At 48.4% G+C, this 18,058-nt stretch overlaps 1 protein-coding gene across 1 annotated transcript in view; it reads right to left on the reverse strand.

Moving 5' to 3' along the window:
• Positions 1-11,823: 11,823 nt before the first annotated feature.
• Positions 11,824-18,058, reverse strand: part of DENND2A (DENN domain containing 2A) — a 108,394-nt gene continuing 102,159 nt past the window's right edge. Inside the window, exons 21-24 of the mRNA XM_014460822.2 lie at positions 16,921-17,038; positions 16,060-16,305; positions 14,451-14,537; positions 11,824-13,566 (exon numbers count right to left, since the gene is read on the reverse strand). Of these exons, the coding sequence (XP_014316308.2) occupies positions 13,535-13,566; positions 14,451-14,537; positions 16,060-16,305; positions 16,921-17,038 (483 nt within the window). The 3' untranslated portion in view covers positions 11,824-13,534. The remainder of the gene's footprint in view (positions 13,567-14,450; positions 14,538-16,059; positions 16,306-16,920; positions 17,039-18,058) is intronic.

The raw sequence follows: 18,058 nt of genomic DNA on the forward strand, positions 1-18,058 counted from the left end.
TCAATCAGTTGCCTCTTACACGTTCCCCCGCCCCCCCCCCCCCCCCCCCACACACACCAGGGATTGAGCTCACAACCCCAGCATGTGCCCTGACTAGGAATTGAACCCATGACCACTTGGTGCATGGGGTGATGCTCAACCAACTGAGTTACACCGGCTGCTGGGCAGGGCAAATTTTTTAAATCGATTTTAGGGAGAGAAAGGAAATGGGGGGTGGGGGTGGGGAGAGAAACATAGATGTGAGAGAGAAACTCAATGTGACCTGACCAGAAGTCAAACCCGCAGCCTTCTGGTGAACTGGATAATGCTCCAACCATCTGAGCCACCTGGCCAGGCCACCTCCATACTTCTTTTGTGAAAAAATAAACACAATTGGTTTAAGCCATCAGCAGTCAGATGTCCTGTTTCTTGGAGCCAAAAACCTTTTGACCCATATGTGACTCAAGGCTTTGCACATGCTGTCCCCTCTTTCTAAAATGCTATTCCCCTCTCTTCCCAACCTTCAGATCTCAGCTCAGTGCCACTTAAAAAAGAACTGATTGATTTTGAGAGAGAGAGATGAAGAATGAGAGAGAGAGGGGGAAACATCGATTTGTTGTTCCATTTATTTATGCACTCACTGGTTGATTCATGTGCCCTGACCAGGGATGAAACCCACACTATTGGTGAATCGAGACAGTGCGCTAACAGCTGAGCTACCCAGCCAGCACCTCAAGTGCCACTTTCTTGGGGAAGTGCTCTTCAGGCTCCTGACCAAGCCCAACCCCCCTTGACCCACCCTCACACTCCAGTTCCCCTTCCTTAGTAACACCTGCCATGATGGCAACATTACATTTCTTCAAGTGAGATTATGTGACTGTCTTTTCCCCACCATAAGGTCTTGAGAGCAGGGACCGTATTTCTATTTGCTTAGTGTTGTACCTTCAGAATCTATCACTGTCAATATGAGTAGAATGAATAAATGAATGAATGTCAAATAGGCCCATTTCTGAGGCATGTGTTCATTCAGATTAGGATAGAATAGAGTCTGGCATATCATTGCAGTTCAACAAATAGAGGCCTAATGAGTGAATGGGTGGATGGCGGGCAATACAAGATGAAAAAAAGCAGCCCCTGTGTGCATGCAGCTTCGAACCTGAGAGAAGAGGCAGATCCCAGAGCCTTTTATTGGGGCATGTGCATTGGTCAAGGCACCTGCAAGGTGTGAAGGGAGCTCAGGGAAGCAGACTTTAAGCCAGACTGGTTGGGAGTGAGGGCAGCTGTTTCAGGTAAGCTGAGCTAGCGGCTGCCCTTGCCACAGATTGCAGAACGCAGGTGTGACACAGAGAGCCAGGATGGTGTGGGAGGGAAGCTGGCAGTACTTTTTTTTTAAAAAAATGTTTTTATTTTGGAGAGGAAGGGGAGGGAGAGAGATAGAAACATCAATGATAAGAGAGAATCATTGATCGGCTGCCTCCTGCATGCCCTCCACTGGGGATTGAGCCTGCAAACCAGGCACATGCCCTTGACTGGAATTGAACCTGCGACCCTTCAGTCTGCAGGCTGACGCTCTATTCCAGTGGTTCTCAACCTTCTGGCCCTTTAAATACAGTTCCTCATGTTGTGACCCAACCATAAAATTATTTTCGTTGCTACTTCATAACTGTAATGTTGCTACTGTTATGAATTGTAATGTAAATATCTGATATGCAGGATGGCCTTAGGCGACCCCTGTGAAAGGGTCGTTCGACCGCCAAAGGGGTCGTGACCCACAGGTTGAGAACCGCTGCTCTATTCACTGAGCCAAGCGGGCCAGGGCAAGATGGAAAGTTTTATGCTCTGTGTATTATAACACAACCAAACACAATGGATTCAGCAGCATTTGGAAGAGGTAGGACACCCGGGGCTGAGTGCCGGCTGTGGGCAGCCCTGGGCAGCCAAAGCTGCACCCAGAGCCGGACAGCTCCTCAGGAAGGCAGAGGACGCCTGAGAGAAGACCCAACACCCAGCAGTGCATTCAGCTGCCAAATAAGGAGGCGTGTGCATTATAAATAGCTGCTAAGACTAGCCCAGGCTCGCCCAGACTTTAAGAGCAGCTCAGCTGTTAGCTGCCTGGGAGACTAGGCGTGGGGGCAATTGCTCACTGTCTGCTCCCTCCTCACGAGCCACCTGTCGTGCCCAGGCTCCAGCCCCCTTCCCTCTCACATCTGCCCAATGGCACCTGCAGCTGAAAGCCCTGGGACCTGGCCCCAACCAGACTTCTAGGCCACACTTCTTGGTGCTCCAGGAGTCAGTCAAGTCTGGGGTCAGAAGGGACCTCCCCTATTCTACAGATGGGATGACAGAAGGGCGGGAAGTGAGGAGATGTGACCTGCAGGCAGAGCTGCGTGAGGGTGCTCTGTGCCTCTCTCTCTCCCATACCCACTGCCTCCTGGGTGCCAGGGCCTCCGTGGGGACAGGTAAGAGTCTGGAGTGGTGACTGAAATAAATCTCTCCCCCCAGCTGAGGCTGGGACATTGTCCATGTGCCATTGCGATGACAATCTGCTGGGCGTGGCACATACTATCCAGAGGGGACGCTGACTTTTTTCTTTTTTTGGTGTGTGTGTATAAACATAAACACGACCGTGTGCCCTGGCTGGGTGGCTCAGTTGGTTGGGCGTCATCCCTTACACCAGAAGGTCCTGGGTTGGATTCCCAATCAAGGCACATACTCAGGTTGTGGGTTCTATCCCCAGTTGGGGCGCATACTGGAGGCAACCAATTGATGTTTCTCTCTCACATAGATGTTTATCCCTCTCTGTCTCCCTTCCCCTCTCTCAATAAGCATGTCCTCAGGTGAGGATGAAAACAAACAAACAAACCAGAAGAGAGTGCAGAACCAATGTGCATAGTCTAAATCAGTGGTTCTCAACCTGTGGGTCACGACCCCTTTGGGGGTCGAACGACCCTTTCACAGGGGTCGCCTAAGACCATCGGAAAACACATATGTTATTACATTATGATTCATAACAGTAGCAAAATTACAGTTATGAAGTAGCAACGAAAATAATTTTATGGTTGGGGGTCACCACAACATGAGGAACTGTATTAAAGGGTCGCGGCATTAGGAAGGTTGCGAACCACTGGTCTAAATGGAAGGGGGTCAGGATATGCCACTCCAAAATATGCCACTTAGACATAAAGATTTTGAGCTGAAGGCACCTGAGAATCAGCCGGGGCAACAAGCGCTCTCTGTTTCTTGGTTAAATGAAAGCAGGGCACCCCTTTCCCTTATGAAGGTGCCCCTTCCTCCCACACCAGGAGGAGGAGAAGAGCAACTTGTCCCTGGGGACAGAGTGTCCACACCAAGATGAGTCTGCACAACCGATTCCCACTGACATGGCCCTATCTTTCAGTAGCTCCCCTCATAGTCATTTCCCCACAGTTCTATCGTTCCCACTTTTCTTTGTTAAAATCATATATAAGTCCTTGTACTTTAAATGACATTTTAAAATTTGAGCTATTGTTTACACACAATAATATGCACAGAGCTTAAGCAGTGTTCAATGGATTTTGACAATCATAAACAACCATGCGACCACCACCCAAACTAAGATCTTCTAGCCTCCCATTACCCCCATATGTCCCTTCCTGCTCCCTCTGGTCAGTTCTCTCATTCTAGTACCACAGTTACTATTGTTAATGTAAAAACATTCAAACCTGTAAAGAATTTTTGTCAGATTATTTGAGCCAAACTGTCGACAATTGCTGGGAAGCTGTATCCTAATGGATTAGGATAATGCTCCAGAGAATGGTGGTTTTTTCATCTGGTTTTATACATTGCAATCAAAGGAGGGGATGTAGGTGGGTTACATGAAATCCATTGGTGATAGATCAGAGAGGCGGAAGAAACCTCTGGGATTTGATAAAAAGTAAAATAATAGACACATACTTAGGTGGGTATAAAATAGCCAACAGTCAACAATTAATATAATAACAATGAAGGAATTTGTGGTATCTGTCCTAGTGCCTAGGCACATTAGGTTGTGCCCTAAGGGGTTCAGAAAAAGGGAAGTTACAAATTACCCAGACATTTCAAGGATATCCTATATAATAAAGAGGTAATATGCAAATTGACCCTTACTCTATCACACCGTCACAAGATGACTGTGCCTACAGTAGAGGTGGGGTTCCCATAATGAGCTGTAATGAGCAATTAGCAGGGACCTGAGGCTGCGTGACACCAGGCCAGGCCAGGGGACCTGAGGCTGCGCCCCCCGCCCAATGGGGCTTGATGGGGGACCTGAGGCTGCGCCCCCCACCCGACAGGGCTTGACGGGGGACCTGAGGCTGTGCCCCCTGCCTGGCACCGGGCTGGGGGACCTTCGGCTGCGCCTCCCGCCCAGCGGGGCTTGACGGGGGTGGGGCCGGCCAGGTCTGGGTCTCACACAAATGGCAATATTAAAATATTTCCTCTAATTAATTCCCTTTTAATGTGCATGAATTTCATGCACCAGGCCACTAGTGTTATCATAGATGCAAAAAGACAGATAGGCTCAGTTAAGGTAAAGGTTGACCTTGTCAGTGAAGATACTGGCCTAGGACATAACTGCCACCATAACTGCTTTGAGTTAAAGTTTAATTTCAGACCATCCTTTGCAGGTTACTTTAGGTCTCTAAGTTTGCAAGACTGCCATGCAGGCTTCCCTTAGCTTGTCAGGTTAGCATGTGGCCCCTTTCGTCCACAGTATGAAAACTGTTACCATACATTAATTTTGTCTCCCCGCTCCCCCCCCCCCCCCGACTTTTGGATTTTTGCATGGAAGGAATGGTGCGGTATGTATTGTTTTGTGTCTGTATTGTTCTCTGTCTGGCTTCTTCACTCAGTGTTGTGAGTGAGGTTCTTCCAAGTCGTGGCCTGTGTCAGTGGTCCATTCCTTTCACTTGGTAAGTATTCCGCTGTGTGAATATGCCAGTCCGTTTACCTGTTCTTCTCCCGGATCCTCACATGTGTGAGTCACGTTCTTATTTTTACTATATTCCAATGTATCAAGCTTTTGCTTTATAGTTTGCCCCCCCCCCCTTTTTTAAGGTAAGATTTCCTTCTTTTTTTAAAAATATTTTTTTAAAAATTGATTTCAGCCGGAACCGGTTTGGCTCAGTGGATGGAGCGTTGGCCTGCGGACTGAAGGGTCCCAGGTTCGATTCCGGTCAAGGGCATGTACCTGGGTTGCGGGCACATCCCCAGTGGGAGGTGTGCAGGAGGCAGCTGATCGATGTTTCTCTCTCATTGATGTTTCTAGCTCTCTATCTCTCTCCCTTCCTCTCTGTAAAAAATCAATAAAATATATTTTAAAAAAAAATTGATTTCAGAGAGAGGAAGGGAGAGAGAGAGATAGAAACATCGATGAGGGAGAGACATTGATCGGCTGCCTCCTGCACGACCCCTACTGGGGATGGAGCCTGCCACCAGGCTTGTGCCCTGACTGAGAATTGAAGTGGTGACACTCAACCACTGAGCCACGCCAGCTGGGCTATTTATTTTTATTTTAAATTAAAATTTTCTTTTTTTTTTTTTATTTCCCCCTTTACCTATTTTTTTCTGTATGTTTGTTGGTTGGTTTGAATTTTTATGAGTTTATCTGAGCCAAATTGATGACAGATGCAGGGAGCAAGATTTCAAATGCTCCCTAAAGTGTTGAATTTAGCTTTTTACATTTTTAAAAATATTTTTTAATTGATTTTAGAGAGGAAGGGTGAGGGATAGAGAGATAGAAACATCAATGATGAGAATCATTGATCAGCTGCCTCCTGCACGCCCCCTACTGGGAATCGAGCCCGCAACCCAGGCATGTGCCCTTGGCCGGAATCGAGTCCGGGACCCTTCAGTCCACAGGCCAACGCTCTATCCACTGAGCCAAACTGGCTAGGGCAAGCTTTTTACATTTTGACTTGTTTAACAAGCCGTTAAATGAGTACTTGCCAAGTTCTAACCACTTAAAAATATTAACTAATTTAAACCTCATAAAAACTCTACTCATTATTTCAATTTTACAGATGAGGAACTGGAGGCAGAGACGGTCAGGAACTAATGAGAGCCCCAAGCTGGCGAGGGTTCAGACCCAGCCAGGCTCCAGGCTAACAGCTGACAGGCTCTGTGAGATACTTGGGATTAATCTGTATGCAAGGTCTGCAGCAGGGGCCCATTCTCTTCTTCACCATATGCAAAGTCCCATTCCCCAGTGCCAGGGACTGTGATTCGGGAACACTCTAAAGCAGCTTCGGAACAAGTCATTGTTCCTTCAGCATTAAAAACACAACCAGCCCTAGCTGGTTTGGCTCAATAGGTAGAGCATTGGCCTGCGGACTGAAGTGTTCCAGGTTTGATTCCGGCCAAGGGCACATGCCTGGGCTGCGGGCTCGATCCCCAGTAAGGGGCATGCAGGAGGCAGCCGATCAATGATTCTCTCTCATCATTGATGTTTCTATCTCTCTCTCCCTCTCCCTTCCTCTCTAAGATCAATAAAATATATTTAAAAAAACAAAACAAAACAAAAAAACACAACCAGACCAGACCCTTAAGAGCACAGAATCTTCTAATCCAATCCCTGCCTTCCTTTCTCCCACCCTCTTATTATCTTCCTTAGGTTCTCTCCTTAATCTCAAATGCTTAAAGAAGCTTCGAAACTTACTCTCCAGAGTTTTATAGATCTTGCTCCCTGCCCTATACCATCAATTTGGCTCAACTAAATCTTACAAAAATTCTCTACATTGACAAAGACATACTTTGGGGGTCGAAGCTGAAGAGTCAGGAGTTGAAACAGAAATGCCTTGCAGTGGTGAAGCTAGCCTGTGCCATGGTAGCCACATTCTCTGAGGAAGTGAGCTCAGGAGCCCAGAGGGAAGGGAGGATGGAGCTCTGGGGCAGGGGGAGGACAAGAGGGGGATGGCTGGCCTGCCTGGACTGAGAGGGAGAAAGGAGAGGAGAGAGGGGGAAGACCAGGTTTTAGCAAAATCCTGTCTGGCCTAAGCCTCCATTTGTCGTTTCTGAATCTCGGAGGAAGGGCATTAAAGAATTCCTTCACAAATTTCTGGACCAGTTAATGCTCTTGTAACTGTAGCTTGTTGACTTAGTAGGAAGTACTTGTAGGATCCATACATGTGGCATGGAAGAAGCTGGCGTTTATCCTATAGAAATATATGTGTGAATCATGTCGTAAATTATATAAATGTCTCACACTATGCTGTACACCTGAAACTAATATAAAATAATATTAAATATCAACTATAATTGGGGGGGAAAACTCTGAAAAAAAGCCACATGTCAACAGTATTTAAAAGACCACTTTAGTTTTTAATACTTAATATAAAGTCATATTAAACTGTTAAAACTTAAAACATGTGTGAATGATACACGTGCAGTGTTAAAATCATTGCACTAGAATATAAAAGCATTGCAACATTATTGCTGAGGGGTGTGTATGTGGTAACAGGTACATAACAAAAGGTGTATCACTTAAACCATTTCTTAAGGATGCAGTTCAGTTCAGTGGCATTAAGAACATTCACATTCTTGTGCAACCAGCACTGTTTTTTGTTTTTTATCTTTCATCTTTCTTCTTGGTGGGGAAGAGAGCAATAGTTTGACATGGCTAAACAGTGCAGGATGGTGACAGTCTGGCAAGGTGCAGCATGGGCCTTCCCCCATCTGTCCCCAGGGGTGAACGTTCCCATCTTGAGATAGGGGGCAGCTCTTGGCTTCACTCTGCTTCCTCAGCCCGGTCTCCTCACAGAGCAGGGCTCTACTAGCCTCAGGGGCCACCTGGTGCCAGAACCAAGAGCGTGGGGCCATTGGACCCCACGCTGCTGGGAGGGACACTGACCCCCCTCACTCCATGAGCCACCCTAGTGGCTGACCCTGGCTTGGGCACAGGGCTGCTTTGCCCTTTCTGTTCCAGCCCAGAACCTGCTTCCCCAGAGACCATAAAAACCAAGGCAGGGAGGGGAGAAAAGCAGCTTCTGCCAGAGAACCAAGCTAAACTCTGGGCACCAGGGCTCCTGGCTCCGTCTGCGGGCCAGGCCCTGCCAGCTGGTGCCCTGGCCTCCTGCCTCGGGGCTTGTCCCGTCCTGCCACCACTGGAGCCCCACTGGAGAAGCCCTTTCACACCTGCCCAGGGGCCTGGTGAGACAGTGAAGGGTGGGTCTGTGTGAATCTGGAGTTGTCTGCCAGAAAAACCACCCAGTCCACATTCCGCCCATGTGGGTAAGGCAATTAGCTCTGTTGTGGAAAGGACACGTGCTGTGAGGTTTGGTGGCAGGATTTAACTGTGTGCTCTTAGAATTATGGTTGGGCTGGGGAGGGGTGCGGCTCTCAGCAGAGGAGTATAAAAGGGGCAGGGAAGGAGCCCAAGGCTGATCAAAGGTGAACCTGTTAGCTCTCTGGCCTGGTGCCGGGGAAGCTGGCGCCAGGCCTCTAGGATTGTAGCCAAAAAGAAGTTAGAGGTTGGCAGCTGAACCCCACCAAGAGCTGGGTGAGGACAAGGTGTGGTCCCTGGACAAGCCAGGGAGTGAAGTTAATTGGCCTTGACAGGTGCCAGCAGTTAAATGGCCCATCTCACCTGCCTTTTGCTTTTCTTACCAACCTTGGCTCCGCCCAGAGGCTTCCCTTCCTCCTCTGCCTGTTTCAACCCCTCCCTTTAGCCCAAGGCTGCTCTGAACTCCGCTCAACTCGCATGGGAGTCGGAGCTGAGCCGCCAGCCAGTCTTGCCCTCTGAGTTCACCCCCACAGCGACCTCTCCTCAGGATTTTTTTGGGCCTAACCAACTACTTTGGTACTATGTAAGGCAACTAACTAGACTCTAGTTACTAGAGTAATGGGACCTTAAACAAACAAAAAAACAACTGAGTGTGGCCTTTCTGTGGCTCCTTGCACGCTTATATCCATTTTACTAATGTTTTTATTTAGGTAGTGCTGAATTCAGGACATGTGTGCTTATAAAATTTGGCCCTAACATCACTCTCTATCAATTCACCTGAAGGGAGAATTTGCATCTAAGGGAGGAAGGAGTCACCAAAGACAGGGTCCTGCACATGTTTGGAGACATTGAGGGAACTTCCAGCCAAACCAGGGCTCTAGTGTCTTAGCCCCAGAGAAGTCAAGGTAGACCCTGGAATCTGCTTTTCAAACTAGCATCCCAGGAAAATCCGATATAGGAGGTGCCAATCACCCCTGAGAAGCATGGGGGCCTCTCTGAGAGGTGTGGCTGGAAGGTGATGGATATAGCTGAGGAAGAAAGGGGGTGTCCCTCCAACGTTGCGGGTGGGAATATAAATTGGTACCATAGAAAACAGCTCAATGGTTCTTCAAATTTGTATTTTTTTTCAAATTTGTATTTTTTTAAAATAATTACTAAAACTCCAGGTTTACTACTTGTGATTTTTATTTTATTTTTTAAAATTTATTTTTTATTGTATTGGGGTGACATTGGTTAATAAAATTATATAGGTTTCAGGCATGCAATTCTAGAATACATCATCTGTATATTGTATTGTAGTTCCTCCATCCAAAATTTAAATGTAGAAATTACCATATGACCCAGCAATTTCACTCGTAGGTATATACCCAAAGAAATTGAAAACAGGTACTCAAAGAAATACGCACATAGACATTTTGTAGGAGCACTATTCACAATAGCCAAAAGGTGGAAACAACCTGAATGCCCATTGCTGGATGAAGAGATAAACAAAATATGGCCCTAACCGGTTTGGCTCAGTGGATAGTGTCGGCCTGTGGACTCAAGGGTCCCAGGTTCGATTCCGGCCAAGGGCATGTACCTTGGTTGTGGGCACATACCCAGTAGGGAGTGTGCAGGAGGCAGCTGATAGATGTTTCTCTCTCATCAATGTTTCTAACTCTCTATCCCTCTCCGTTTCTCTCTGTAAATAATCAATAAAATATATTTAAAAACAAACAAACAAAAAAATGATAAATCCATACCATGGAATATCATTCAGCCATAAAAAGGAATGCAGTACTGATACAATCTACAGTGTGGATGAACCTTGAAACACTATGCTGAGTGAAAGAAGCCAGACATATTATGAAATACCCAAAATAGGTATATCTATAGAGATAGAAGCAGATTGGTGGTTGCCAGGGGCTGGAGGGAGGAGGGATGAGCGTAACTGTTGATGGCTATGAGTTTTCTTTTTAGGGCGATGACAGTGTTTTTAGTGGTTGCACAACAGTGTGAATGCACTAAATGCCACTGAATTGTCCACTTTAGAATTATGTGAGCTGTGGCCAGGTAGCTCTGCTGGTTTCAGTGTTGTCCTGATATGCCAAGGTTGCAGGTTCAATCCTCCATCAGGGCACATGCAGGAATTAACCAACGAATGAATAAATAAATGCAACAACGAATAGATACTTCTCTCTCTCAAATCAATAAATTAAAAAAATTATGTGAATTTCACTCATAGAAAATAAAAAGATAAAGAAATGGGGTGGAGGGATGCCAAGGACCAAGAAGTCAGCGGGTTATCCAGCACTACCCAGACACAGGCCCTCTGGGGGACAGTGAAGTCTGTCCTGCTCCCCGCCCCTCTGGGATGCCCCTCCAGATTCTCCAGTGCCCTTTGCTCTGACTTCACACTCACCAGCAACCTTCTGATTGTTACTGTGGTCTCTTAGGTAGGTGCCTAGTGCTGAGACAAAGTGTCAGAGATGCTGGGAACGGCTCTCAGTCAGCAAGGTTGACGCCTTTGGCTTTGTGGGCTCTGCATCCATGTCTAATGAGCCTGCTGCCTGCGACAGAGAGAGTAACTCTTAGTCCTGCTGTGGGACCTGTTTCTTTGGTTAGCAAACATTTGGTAAGCGCCAGGCACTGGCTTTAGGCTCTGGAAACTCAGCAGGGACCTTGATGGACACAGTCCCTCCAGCTTACCTTCCAGTGTTCAAATAACACACGTGAGGAACTCAACACCGTGATGGGTAAAAAGTGCCCATAAATGGCAGCTGATACCATTATTCTTATGAATAGGAAGAAGTTTTTGTGTTAATTTCTGAGAATTCATTCTTCCTCTTCCCCATCACTCTCGCTACCTGCGGCCTCCTACCAAGATCTGCCAGCTGTACTTGCCCTCACCACCGCTTCCCTCGTCCACCCATGTCTCCGATATTCCATATCAGTGAAACCCACCCGGCAATCCTGCTCCAACTATTTTTCATGACCTTGTGCTTCACCGTGAATTGAAGCACAGTAACAAGTGCTTCTAAACACAACACATTCTTCATGGAAAATGTATGCTTTGATGGAATTGGAGGTCTTGGTTCTTGGACAGATGGTGACCTGATCTAGGGCACCCATGCTCTGCTCTTCAACCCACACAGCATCACCCATCGAGAATCTGCCCTAGACTGTGGGCAGGAATCACAACTCTACCCCTTTCTCTTGCTTCTGACCCTCCCCAGCCTACCTTCCCACTTAGCAAGTTGTAGACCATTTGTTAGTTGGTTTAGTTTAAACATCCGCAGAGTAGATGGGAGGGACGTCGGGAAGGCGGCAGGAGGGGCTCCTGGGGTCCGTGATGGTCGGCTTCCTGGCCTGGGCGTTGGTCACACAGACGTGGTCATTTGTGAAGGTCAGCCTGTATGCTCATGACCTGGGCATTTTCTAGATGGATAATCTACTCCAGGCAAACATTAAAACGAAAATAGAGCAAATGTGCCGAGATACTTGTACAAAGATGCTTTTTTCAATGCCCTTTATATTAAAAACTGGAAATAGCCTGCACGCATACGAGTAGAGGATTGGTAAAATAACTTTTAGTGGATCTATAAAATAGAATATACAGCCATTAGAAATATTGATAAAAGGTATGTTTATTCACTTGGCGGTGTTAAGTAAACAATATAATATAAAATAAGTTAGAAAAGAAAGTATATTCCAAAATATTAAAAATGATCATCTCTGGGCAGAATATTGGTATTAATAAAGTTAACTAATCTGAGGAGCTTGTACAATTCCTGAGCCCCCACACTCAGAGATTCTCATTCAGTCTTCCCCCCAAACCCCAGAGCACACACCTACCCAGGTTAATTGTTATGCACAGCCTGGCTCCTATCAGTTTGGGGCTCCTGGGAACCTTTTATGAATCTGATATAAGCCATGCATCCTCTCCCCTGGAAAATGAATGGGCACACCAAATCTTGGATATAATTTGGAGAGATGGTCCATGACTCCAGGTAAGAATCCTTAATGTGGAATGAGAAGTCAACCTCCTCCTTTTTTTTCTTGTTTTCTTTCCTCAGAAGGCCTCTTGCTCCCAGCGCCCTAAAGGCTAAGGGCCTCGCCAGGCAGCATAGGCCAGGGCCATTGCCATGATGAGAGCACATCTTTTGTGTGTTCAGTCGTGGTTGCTGGTGCCATCCAGAGGGGATGCACTGGAGGGTGCGCAGTGGCGGGCGGGCGGCGGGTGGCCGCGGTGGTGCCAAGGCCTGCTTTGAGAACTTGCCTGTGCTGCCCACCCCGCTGGGTCCTCTGTAGGAGGGCAAGCTGCCTTGATGGCCTCACAAGTCTTACGAAGCTGTCTCCAAACTTTGATGCTCGCTCTCCTTTACAAACGTCCCTCCATTTATCCACCCACCATTTCGTCTCTGCTGATCTGGGTCCCTACAATGAGATGGGACTATTTCATACAGTATAAATGGGAGTAGGGTCAAAGCCGTGGCTTTATGTGTTATAGGGTGTGCTCCATGATACTTTATGATCATAAACTTTGGGACCCTAAGAACGTTTTATTAATAGATCTTACGATTTCCTCTTTTTGTGTGTACCTCAAAAGTCATGGACGGCTCGGCTTGGGCAGTGGACAGTGCTAAGGCTTCTAAGAGAAAAGAGAAGAGGCGGGCGGCCCAGAAGTCAGGCCCCTTTGGGAGAGGAGTTGGGAGGCCCAACAGCAATGGCCTCGGCCACCAGGTGGCATCACTGGCCACTCTGGATGCAGCTTCTCCAGGGAAGTCAAAATCCTTGGAGCCCAGATCCGACTCCTCCACAGAAGGGCCAATCCTTTCTCCGAGGGCTCTGCCCTGAACCTCTGAGTCCAGCGTCTGTAGGGGTCACTACAGCATCTCCCTAACACCCGCATTTGTCCCCATTTTGGCCTAGAGGAGGAATGCCAGGCAGGGTGAGCCAGGGAAAGATGACACAGGGCAGGATAGTTTTCTTAGCCCTGGCATAATAAAAAGAAAGCCCAAACATTTTTCTTTTTTTTTAATATCTAAGATTTAAAAAAATTAAAAATCCCAAAACCAGCAACCAAAACAATCCATCTGAATGTCGGCGACAGGCCTGGTCTCAGGTCCCCTTTCCGGGGTGTTCTGAAGCAGCAGCACCTGCTGGGCAGCTCTGGGACCCCAGGGCCTGGGGACAACCCAGTAGCGGCCAGAATCCACCCTGGCCTTGACCCAGCAGAGCTGGGATGACCGGGGACGACGTTTCAGAAAGGCCACCAGGACTGTCTTTAAACACGTGGTTGCTCTGGGAGGAACTTTTCCTTCGAGTCCAGGCTGAGGGTTATTTCTTGTGGAGAAACTTCATTTTATTGCCTAAAAAAAGAAAATGGGAGCATTTCACCAGGAGAGAAAGGAGGTTGAGTTAACTCTTCCCCTTTCTTCCCAGCTGCAGTGTGGCCAACCGTGCCTCCCGCGCCAGCCAGGAGGGAGCCTCACTCTGTGCCTCGCAGCCTCTGCACCTCCCCAAGGAAAAGGGATCTTCCTCGGACTCAAGGAAGAGCTGCAGACACTGCTTCTGAAATGGTAAGTTGGAATCTCTGAACGTAACGGGTCCCCGAGGAGCCACGTGAGGAAACTCCCAGCAGTGCGGTGAGTGGGAAGTCCCTCCCCAAGTGGCCATCTGTCCACCCTGTGAGGGACAAGCAGGCCCCGCCACAGGTGCCCGTGTGGTCCTCACCGCACAGCTCCTCCTCACTGGGGCCTGCGCCCTGTTCCTCTTTTGTGGCTATCGGGACGACGCTCCAACCACCCAGCCAGGGCCTCCTTCCTCTTTGGTGATTTCCTCTTCATCCTTTTCCCAGCAGGGCCTTGTTCCTGAGTGAGCCGGAGTCCTCTCACTTTTACATTTCCACTTCGCAGGGCACTGGGAGGCTGGGCCAGCTCTGTGCTGCCAGACACCCTGCCTGCTTCCGCTCACCCTGCTTCCTAAGCTCAGTGCCCAGAAGACTCAGGAGTGAGGGAGATGACAGTGACCGAAGGTAGTGAGACAGCCCAGGAGCCAGGAGAGCAGGGAGGGGCCTCTGTGTCCTCTGTTTATACTTTGGAGTCAGACTGGAACAGGAGGCTACAATGCCGACTTAGCCTGCCCAGCACAGGCCAGGGAGCTCTGTGTTATTTCGGAGCCGGCTCCAGTGGAGGAACTGGCCAGGAGCCACGGACCAGAGGCGGGTGATGGGGACCGAGACCCTTGGCCTTACCTAGTCCCTTCAGGAACTTGTTGACACCACTGTGCTCTCCACTGGGGAGTGTCTCCAGGTACTCCTGGGCTCGGACCTCAAACAGACCTGTTGACAAGAGATACCCCAGTCAGTATAGTTCCCTCTCTGGGCACTTCTAACCATACCCGTTTCTTTACTGCCACAGAAAAGAGGAACTTGCTTCTGAGATGAGCTGCTCCTATAAACATGCTCTGAATCATAGGTTTATAAGAGTTTTTATGACCCCTATAATTGCCCAACTTTGTGCAATAACTGTCTTTGGAAAGCTGTAAAGCCAGCTCCCACACGAAATCCTATTTTTACTCAACAAACACCTTCCAAGTGTCTCCACTGTGCCAGGCACACGGTTTCAAGATGAACCAGATGGTCATGGCTCTCAGGAACTCCTGGAGTTTCCCTTTTCCTCGTGTTCTCCCATTAAGAGGGTCCCTGGCCACGTGGTGTGGCCTCCTGGGAATGAATCTGTTTGCCACCTGTGACCTCAGGAAGGCTGGGCAGGCCACCTCTCAGGGCCCTCAGTGCTCAGCCGGATCTGAGCCTCAGGTACTGTCTTCATTTCTCTCTGGTCCTCGTGGACAGTGGGCTCCTTCCGTACTGCTTTTAAGCTTTGCCGTCTGGACCTCTCTATCAAATCATGGTCTGTGAACAGGTACCTACCAGTATGTGTACCCAGCAGGCCTTCTCTTTAACAGGTCCCTTCATCAGATCAACTTTTTGTCTCTTCAGATACCACTCATCAGACTGCCGGAAGTGTGGCAGCCTCTGTCTTTACTTTGCAAGGAGCTCTGGGAATGGTTTCGTTCCTTAACTCAGTCTGTGCCATCACAGCACCAGAGGACACCGAGGCGTGGGCCAGCAGCTCCCCTGGGACCCTCCCTGGCTGCTGCTCGGCCACTCCTCGGTGGTGAGCACCTCGCCCCTACTCAGGTCTAACTCCCATCTGTGACAGCCTTTCCCAACATTTCCAGTTGTCAGATCCCCAAAAGGGCTTAAGATGACATAAGAAAGAGACAGGAATCCCAGTCACCGGTTATCCTCTTTTCTCACCCCTCCCCCTCCCCCTCCTCCAGCCCAGGAAGTGTGATGGAACCCAGCTGACAGGGACAAGGAGAAGGTAGGAGAGATGAACTCCAAGAAGAGAGAGAGTGAGGGAGGAGAATGGATGACCCACAAGCTCCCAGCCAGGCAGGCTCAGCAGAGGCTGTGGGCCATTCTCTCCTCTATCCCATCCCAGGTGGCTCCTGCCTGCTCCACGGTGGAAAGGGGCAGGAAAAGGGGGCAGAAGGGACGAGAGGAGGCCTGTGGGAAAGGACAAAGGAACCACAGAGAGAGAGGAAGGAAGGGTGTCCACGAGAGTTTCCTCGAGTTGGAAAGAATGGAACAAATGGAGAACTGTCACCAGAACCCGGAAAGTGCTCTGGGACAGGCTAGTGGGGGGAAGAGCTGTCTGAGGAGACAGGTGTCAGGGTAGATTCAGAAGCTCAGACGTGCAAAAGTGAACATTCTCCAGAGGTGGCTGAGAGCTGCTCCCGTCTGCCCGGGCACCTCCATCTGTCTCAGGGAAGATGCAGGGAAGATGCCCTCTGACCTTTGGCATCCTGTCGACGCAGCTCTCGCTCCTGGATGAAGCCCCGGAACATCTGGGTCTCCATGAAAACCTCCAGGAAGCGGCGCAGGCTCTTGGAGGAGACGGCTTTGCGGAAGGCCTCTCGCTGCAGGGTCCTCTCCTCACGGTCGCCCACCGTCAGGAACAAGGAGTAATGGCCCACGATCTCCACGAAGAAGCGGACAAAGGCTTCAGACACCACCTGGTTCAAGGGGCTGGACTCGGGGCCTGAGCAAGAGGAAGGGCCAGCGGGTGAGGGTCAGAGCCTCTGAGACAAGCCAACTGGTAATACAAGCAACTTCTAGTTCTCTCGAGGAAAAATCCTACTGATCCATAAAAAGGTTACCCAAAGGTATTAAATTATTTCTTTCCCTCCCTTTTATTATTTTTATTTTCCTTATTTTTTGTTGTTGTTAATCCTCACCAGAGCATATATTTTCCATAGATTTTTTTTTTTTAGGTAGAGTGAAGAGAGAGAGAGAGAGAGAGAGAGAGAGAGAGAGAGAGAGAGAGAAACATCGATGTGATTGATTGCCTCCCGCACGCACCCTGACAGGGGCCCGGAATTAAACCTGCAACCCAGGTACATACTCTTGGTCAGGGCTCTTTCCCTCCTTTAAACAGATATTTTAGGGCCAAATGGGGGAAGTGAGAGAACTTTTCCCAGTTCATTGTTAAAATGAGATCCAGATGAGAAGTTTGAGCACCCAGTTTTTCTCCTTGCATCCCTCTCTTGCCTATTTTCTTACTTAACTCAATGTCAAGTGGAGTGCTTGGCCATTGCCCATTTGCTCCCTGACTAACGATGGAGGGAGATGCAGTCTGGAGGGGCTGAACACTTACCGTGCTTGCAGTCAGGGGGCCCTTCATCCTGGTCACTGGCCAGGTCATTTCTCTGCTCCAGAATGTGTTCCAGGGCCACCTGAAGCTTCCGTGGCAGGATGGAATCCTCGTCGTCCATCTGTAAGGCAGAAAGGACAGGTGGGCCATCCCCCTGCTTCTGGAGGTGGTGCCGTGCCCGGCCAGCAGGACACATGGTGCACTGCCCGGCAGGCCTGCACAGCTCAGTCTAGTGCAGCGGTTCTCAACCTGTGGGTCGAGACCCCTTTGGCGGTCGAACGACCCTTTCACAGGGGTCGCCTAAGACCATCCTGCATATCAGATATTTACATTACGATTCATAACAGTAGCAACATTACAGTTATGAAGTAGCAACGAAAATAATTTTATGGTTGTGTCACAGCACGAGGAACTGTATTTAAAGGGCCAGAAGGTTGAGAACCACTGGTCTAGTGGAAGGAACAACAGGGGTCTGAGGCTTGAATCTTGATTCCACTTCTTACAAGCTGTGTGAGCCTCAGTTTCCCCATTTGTCAATATCAACCTCATTGTGAAGATTAAGTGCAATGGGCAAGACATTGATGAAGGAAACTGAAGATACAGGTAAATGAAAAGACATCCTGTGTTCATGGATTGGAAGAATTAATGTTAAAATGCCCATACTACCCAAAGTGAGCTACAGAGTCGATGTAATCCCTATCAAGATGCCAAAGGCATTTTTCACAGAAATAGAAAAAACAATTCTAAAATTTATAGGGAAATACAAGAGTCCAGATAGACTAAGCAATTTTGAGAAAGAATAACAAAGTTAGAGGCATCACAATTCCTGATTTCCAACTTTAACAAAGTAATCAAAACTGTACAGTACTGGTAAGCCAGTCAGAGAAGGACAAATACCACATGATCTCGTTATATGTGGAATCTAATGAACAAAATAACCTGATGAACAAAATAGGTCCAGAGACATGGAAGCATGGAACAGACTGTCAAATCTCAGCGGGAAAGGGGGTGGGTGGTGGCATGGGAAGAAATTAACCAAATAACTTATATGCATATATGCATAATCCATGGACACAAACAATAGTGTGGTAGGTATGGGGGTGTGTGAAGAGGGTCAATGGGCGGGGGGGAAGGGGGGAGA

This window comes from Myotis lucifugus, unplaced genomic scaffold, assembly GCF_000147115.1.
Source record: "Myotis lucifugus unplaced genomic scaffold, Myoluc2.0 scaffold_141, whole genome shotgun sequence".
Classification (NCBI taxonomy): Eukaryota; Metazoa; Chordata; class Mammalia; order Chiroptera; family Vespertilionidae; genus Myotis; species Myotis lucifugus.